The 7,475-nt window shown below is 32.3% G+C and overlaps 1 protein-coding gene across 1 annotated transcript; it reads right to left on the bottom strand.

The window, feature by feature from the left end:
• Positions 1-1,050: 1,050 nt before the first annotated feature.
• On the bottom strand, positions 1,051-2,893 carry LOC117916623. The gene is made up of 2 exons (XM_034832747.1): positions 2,721-2,893; positions 1,051-1,391 (listed from the first exon to the last, which is right to left on the bottom strand). Exons 1-2 carry the CDS (start codon positions 2,806-2,808, stop codon positions 1,117-1,119), a joined length of 363 nt encoding a protein of 120 aa, XP_034688638.1. The 5' UTR covers positions 2,809-2,893; the 3' UTR covers positions 1,051-1,116.
• Between the last annotated feature and the right edge of the window lie 4,582 nt (positions 2,894-7,475).

Genomic DNA, 7,475 nt, shown 5'->3' with positions numbered 1-7,475 from the left:
AAAAGATGAATGAAAGAGAGAAACTTTAAGAGCAGAAGACATGTTGAGTAGATAAGCAACATATGCCCCAATCTAGTAAAGACAAGTATATCAAATTTAAAAGTCCAAAACATTATTAAGTTGATGTTTGCCAAAATAGCATCAATAGCATTCAAAGGAAGACTTAAATATGTTTTAATATAATTAAAACATGTTAGCAAAAATGTCGAATATTATAACTTGAAATTCATTTTTCCTCTACATTGACCTGATTTATGATACCACTTTGACAACTTTACGTATGATAGAGTTTGGTTTTTTAGGGAATGTAAAGTAAAGGACAATTTTTTTTTTCTTTTCAATAGAGTATAAACAATATGCATATTTTAGGTTAGATTTTGGATTGAGCTGTTGGTAGAGCCTCAACCCAAGTCTAATTTAACCCTAAATTAATTAAGTTAACTTTCTTAATTTAAGTTTATGTTTTTTTTGTTGAAATATGGATTCACATATTTAACAATGATTCATGATTAAGCTATTCAAATTATGGACATTTTGATTTAATGTTCGTTTTAAGAGTATGGGCCACCTTATGTGTAGAGCCCAACGCAATCACGGGCTTTAGATGATGGGCCTAAGGCCCGTGAGGCCCAATAACCAATGGGTATGGTCCCTAAGGCAGGAGGGTATAAAAGGTGAGGCTTATGTCTTTTCAATGAATCACATCTTTTGAAAGAATTGAACCGCTCTCTCTCCCGCTCCCATTGCCTGAGAGAATCAGAGAAAGGTGGTGCCCTCCATCAGCCTTAGAAGATCCGTACTGTCTTCAAATTCACACATGGATTCAGGTTGGTACAATTTTAATAGTAATTATGGCATAATTTCTTCATGTGATTCAACATACGATCCTGTATGATCATTGAATATATAAATTAAAATTCTCACATTTTTTTCTCTTACTCTACAGGTGGGAGTTTTAGCTTTCCTGCTTTACCTTCTTAATTAAAATATCATGATCTAATTCTTCTTCTTCTTCTTCTTCTTCTTTTGTTTTTTTTTTAATAAATTAGGTTAGAAAAAAAAGTGAAAATACTAAATTGGGAATAAAAGAAGTCCATGTCTTGACATCATACAAATCTAAAGGCTACATAAAATATAGGGAAGAAGCAGTGAAGCCAAGAGTGCAAAGCCCAAGCAAGTGAGGCCAAAATGGATGATGGTGTTGCAAGTATTGGAGCCACTGTGAGGTGAGTTGGTGCGATGATTCATAGCACCTGGTGCACCACCTGCCTTGTGACCACCCCCAGCACTGGCATACCTCTTTGCTACTACCTCTCCTCCGAATCTTTCTTCACTTGCCTCCTCTCTCTTCATCATTCCTCTCTCTCCAACATCTTGTTCCTCTTTTAGCCCTACAACAACAACACTATTTCAAATCACATCTTTCACATTTGGCTACAAATACGTACCCTTCAAAAGCTACTTTAATTTGTCGGTATGTAATCATGTTGGTGAAGAAACTATATGTCTCTGTGCTTTATTCTTTTCCTTTTTAAAATTAAAAGCAGGATAAAAGAAGATAGTGGCCGTGATGATTCCCAATGAATACAACCCAAGACTATAGTCATCAGAAGTCATCAAGTTGTTTTCCTTTTTTTTTTTTTTCTTCCTTTCATCATTCAAAGGAATAAAAAGATGAGATGTATTTCGCATGAAGTTAGTAGGGAACACATGGGGAAGCCGGAAAAGTATACTTTTTCAGTGTGGCTACATCATTGCTTTCACTTATTCACATTAGCTTTTGATAAAGTAAAAAAAATATTTATGTTTTATGGGGAAACTTTTGGAAATGATCATTAATTGGCAGTTGAATTCACTCATCCAAAGCTTCAAATCATCCTCTGATCATAAACTACTCAGATTGATTCAAAATTCAGAAACAACATATTACCCCACATCAACTTGTTCCCAGTTCACTTGGTTGAAGGGCTACCAGACCAAGTTAAAAATTGAAGCATACATTTTCCCGCTTTTTAGATGCAATCTTTTGAAGCAATGAGAGCGTTGGAGTTGGGTTTGGGTGTCTAAATGGACTGGTCGGACAGACCCAACACTCGAGAAATGGGAAACAGTTTTTGAGAGTTTTACAACCATCTAGAAACTATCATTATAAAGAAAAAAACAACCTTTTTTTGTCACACTCTATCTTTGTGAAAAAATTTGAAAGAATACATTTATAAAGAAAGTCCTCTCTCTTGAATTTGTTTTTAAATTTTTTCTAGATAAAAACGAAGGTTAAGGCACTTATGTGGAAATAGAATGGTTCTCATTTTTGTAGTTCCATTCATGATTTGGGGTAGTGAATTTGTCAATAAAACAATCAATCAAAATTTTGGGCATCTCATAAGATGATCCGAGCCTTATTTTCCATCAGAGAGAGACCTTTATTATTCCAGAAATAAAATCGAAAAATTAGTTCCACAAATATAGGCTATAGCATAGATAGTTGACACATTCAGCAAGTTGCATCTTCAATAAAGAATGAAATGAGACAATTTTCTTTTCTTTTTGGAAAAAGAAACCAAGTTAACCCACTTCTATTTCCCTCGCAACAATGGTGTATTTTCTGAAACACAACACCATATGGGTGACAGTTCTAAGCTGAATAAAACATGAATCAACAAATGTTTTAACTGAAACAGAAAAATCAAATGTAAAAAAGGAATGAAACAACTGGATACCTGAAACCAGAAGACTTTGGAAAGGGTCTGGAGGTAAAACAAGGAGGAAGAGTAGCAGGAGAAGCAATCCAGATCTTGCCATTTCCATAGGACTCCTCCTTAGTCGTCTTATTCCAAATCAACAGTTCTCCTCCTTCCAAAATTTTTTATACTTCATTCTCATCACTGCTTTTTGTAGGTTTGTTTTTTTTCCCGTGATTATATTACTTACCACAGTAGGTGCACATGGGAGCACCCAAAAAGGTGAGAAAAGAAAAAAAGAAGATTGAGCGTCAGTAGATCTAATGAATAAAGTACCATACTTTCACGGCCTATTTTTCTAGTCACTTTCCGTATCGAAATTGTTGGTGCTTTAACCTAAATGATCTCAACATAAGTTAATTAATTTCCATAACATACAGAATTTTCAGAGTATTGGGTAATGTTTGTTTGTTTGTTATTTTTTTTCATTTAATTCTAAATAGAATGTAATACTAAATAGTATTTAATAATGTTAAGTATTAAGTTATTTGATTTTTTCATATTTTATTTTTATTAAATATTAAGAAGTAAAAAAATGATAATAATATATTACTTTTAACATTAAAAAAATCAAATATTTTGTTTTTTTCTATTCAATAAAAAATTTAAGAAATAATTAACAAGTTAACAAAAAGTAAAAAAAAAAAAAAAAGGATCTAAAATATAAATACAAATTACTTTCAGCAAAGTTAAAAAAACAAACATCACTTTAGTTAAAATAAACTCGATATCAATTATTATATAATAATTTAAAATTTAATTGTAATTTAACATGATATCTAAGAGTTAATGTTGAAAGGTCAGAAGTTTAAACCTTGTACTATATGTTATAAAAGAGAAACAAATAAGGAACAATACAAAATATAGAAAACAGTATAAGGAGGAGCAAAGATAACTGCTTTACCTCTTGATACATGAATAAGGGGTGCCTTCTTATGTGCTTACAAAAACAAACCTGAAAATTTTCCATTTAAAATTGCTCATATTTAAGATGAGTGAATGGAAGAATATGATGACATTCATATTTATTCCTTTGGATATCCATCACATTGAAGAGAATATATATGCCCCATTATTATTATTATTTTTAATAAAAAAACCCTATGGAAGAACGTAGTGAAAGAAAAAAAAAGTGTAATATTGCTAATTCTTTATGGTGATCCTGGTTTTTTAGAATTGTATCATTAAAAATTTTATTAATAAAACTCAATGAGACAAAAGTCCGAAAGAAAATAAGAGTACAATATATTAACATTCTTTTATGAACATGTTCATGTTCATGCTGATATGACTTTGTCACTACTTTATCATGAAATATCTTTTAGTAGATGCATTCCAATCTTATGTATTAACTTCTTAAAAGTTTTAGTTGACAAAACCATTATGAATAGATAAACTAGATTATTACTTGAACAAAATTAATAAGAATCTTATGACTTTTTTAAAGGTCATATGCATGAAAAAAAAACTAAGTGAGATGTTGGTTCTATCATTTTTAATATAATTTTCTTTAATTTGTGTAATTCATGCAATGTGATCTCCATGTTATATTGTTGCATTATCCTCATCGAGGATAATCTACATGATTTTTCAATACATTGGATCATATATTTTAGTTATTTACATTTACAACTTGCTTTATGGATAGCATGTATCTCCAAATGATTGAAAAAAGTGGCAACCATTATTTATTTTATAGATTTCCATGATGTAACAGTATCTCTGCAAATAAATGGATATCTTGTTTGAAATCAAGCCTTGCGAGGTCCAGAGGATAACTTGCCTTTGTATCCAAGTAATTGTGATTGATTTCTTGAATAAAATATACCTACGTAAGTCATTCTCCAAAGATAAGAGTAATAAAATTTTTATATCATTACAATGTCTTCTAGTTGGAGTAGAATAGTACCTTGTTATTGCATTACTATGAAAATGATTTTTTTTTTCTACATAAATCATATTCTTACCCCTCCAAAAAATTATTAGTTTGGTGACACCTTGCTTTTGGAAGGTTTTCCATAAGTCTGAATTATAGTTCCATATTGAATTTGCCATTATTTATATATAGGTAAAGCCTCCACAGCTCTCTACCTAGAAGATGAACAGCCTTTCCACTGTAGTGAAGTTTATGTTGCTACATTTAACCTCCTATTACCCTCCCTTTTCGAATGGAGCCACTCAGGCTCGATACAAATTAATGCTAAACTTCTCTGCTGTGGATGTCTATCGGCTCATACAAATGTTAGTAACTGGGCCAGGCAAGGCAGTATATGGTAGCTATTAGGAATGTACTAAGCTGTCTCCTTCTTTAACTGCTATATGTCCTAATGGCCATTTGCTGATCTACACCCTTAGTTATAAGCATTCGGTACAATGTTGGAGATTTTGATTTCATGGGAAAAAGTCGAACAGTCTTTTATTGCTACGGAAGTTGCATCCATCAACACAAGCGATAGCAAATGATGTGGAAGCACAGGAAGTGGAATTTGACTATTCATGAGCCTTTGGTTCAGGCGTTATACTGAATCTACACATTTATTTTCTCTTCATTTTTGACATCAGACTTGATTGTTGGACTATCTTGATCTTGTTCCTCAAAAAAGTTACCATGTTGATGTTTGGGGTCTAAACCAATTTCTTTCTATATATAACATACCTAATGATCTCAACATCAAGGTGGCCTAATTGGTTAAAGCTGAGTAGCATTGAGTGTGTTGGGGTATGACCTTGAACGTCCAAAAGAGTTTACCACTATAATTTTCTAGTTATCCATTATCTAGTTTATCTTCACGAAGCTTTTTCTTTACTGTTGACAGTTGCCTTGAACTTGGGTACAACTTGTTAGAGAGATTGCCCTTCCAGAGCCAGATTCAAATTAGGGTTTACCTGTGGCGACTGCAATAACTGGCTCCAATATTTTTTGTCTTTAGAAGAAGCTAAACAAAATTGGAAAATTTTATGGATGTGGAGCTACTGTACTCTCTTAGGATTATGTCTTGAAGTTAACTCATTCTTTCGTCCTTTTTAATAACATTTCCATCAGAAGCCAAATTACTAAGGTTACGATTGTGGAACTACATGAGCATTAAAATGTTCTCCTTGGCTTAAACTAGATAGATATGAGTTGGGATAGATCTATGACTCATAATTGGTTTTTTTTCCCCCCATTTTTTGGTAATAAATTCGGTTTCTTGTAAAAGAAAACAAATATTACAGGATTTGGGAAGTCATCGTATGAGATGAATACTATTTAGGGGCATGAGCTGCAGTAAGGAAAATAAAATCTATAGCTAGTCTCAAGCAAGCATGAGTTTCTTCTGTTTTAGTCTATAGACGCTGGTGTAGTTAGATTTTCTTGGTAGTCCATCGTGAGAATTAATAACTTTGTAATAAGTTTCTTTTATCTCTATCTGCTAATCATGAATCTATTATTGATTGGTCAATATATATGATATTCTGTATCCTCTTAATCGGTGAAGTCGGAATGCATTTTGTATTGGGTTATCACTTCCTTGTCTTGTCCTGATATGGCACAGTCAAGAAGCTCCAGTCAACTGGATGTTAAAGAAATCTACCCTAACCAAAACAAAATTTTCTTTTTCTTTTGCAAGATATTTAGGTGACTGTTTTTGTCGCTACGGCGGTTATTTCTTGCTCTCCTAGAATGTAGACACGGTTTTTGATTGAAATACCTTCAATGCTTGGTAAATTGAAATTGAATTAAAAACAATGTATGTATGAGATATTATTAATGGGAACTAAAGTTTTACCCTTCAACCATCTTTCTAAACATGTAGCTATGCTGCAAATTTTTTTTTGGCTGTGATGTTATGCCTTTGAATTTGCGAGAATGACATAACAAATAGACTTATTTCAGTTATATCAGCTTCCTTTAAGGACGTGCACTCTTATTTTGTAGGCCGAGTTATTGCATAGAAATTTTTTTTTTATCAATGTTAGTTCTTCTTGGTCAAGCCTTTTGGCTGTTTAGAGAAACCGTGTAAATATTACAGAAGAAAGCCTGCAAAACACATCATGTTAGGGTGAATTCACAATGTTCCAACAAACATCAGGATTTTTCTACCATTTCTTTGTGTAAAATTAAATAGGTAATAACAATTAGCAACAATAAATAAATAAACTCATGCAACAGAAAAATTAATCAGACACCAAAATTTTTATGTGGAAAACCCCCAATGCGAAGGAAAAAACCACGGGATCTAATACAGTTCAAACTTCTATTATCAACAATAATGGTTTACATCTGTCTTCTCTATAATAATCTTTAAAGGCTTCCAAATACATCAAGAGCACATATAACATTGGATTATACAATCTCTCTTGGCAAAAAAATAAGGAAAATTGGAGAAAGAATACCAAAAAAGACGACGTTATTGTTCACGGGCAGTAACACCAGTTCAAATTTGTTAATACATCAGGTACATGTTTCACTTATTGGAGTCGATAGGGAAGTTTGTTAATACACAGTTTGAATCACCATTAAGAAAATTTAAGTATTGAGTTCCTGATCTGAATATGCACCTTTGGCTTGAATGTGACAAAAGGTACCATGCACAAATAGATGAAGTTTGCTATATATGTAAGGACTTGATTCTAGCATTTTACAGTACAAATTTTCCAAGTCATGGTAGTTGCAAGTGAAGTTCATTCTCAAGTTAAAATGAGTTAGAAAATTACAAATCTGAAATGTGTTGGGAGAAGATCTTGAACCCT

The sequence above is a fragment of the Vitis riparia genome, chromosome 6 (genome assembly GCF_004353265.1).
Source record: "Vitis riparia cultivar Riparia Gloire de Montpellier isolate 1030 chromosome 6, EGFV_Vit.rip_1.0, whole genome shotgun sequence".
Classification (NCBI taxonomy): domain Eukaryota; kingdom Viridiplantae; phylum Streptophyta; class Magnoliopsida; order Vitales; family Vitaceae; genus Vitis; species Vitis riparia.
The sequence above is the reverse complement of the archived record's forward strand: the minus strand, read 5'-3'. Positions and strand labels throughout refer to the sequence as shown.

What these genes read in the sequence shown, in the direction of transcription:
- LOC117916623 (XM_034832747.1), bottom strand. Translation starts at nt 2,808, where the DNA reads ATGGAAATGGCAAGATCTGGATTGCTTCTCCTGCTACTCTTCCTCCTT. An exon ending in CCAAAGTCTTCTGGTTTCAG is followed by an intron (nt 1,392 to 2,720) that starts GTATCCAGTTGT and finishes TTGTTGTTGTAG; the next exon opens with GGCTAAAAGAGGAACAAGAT.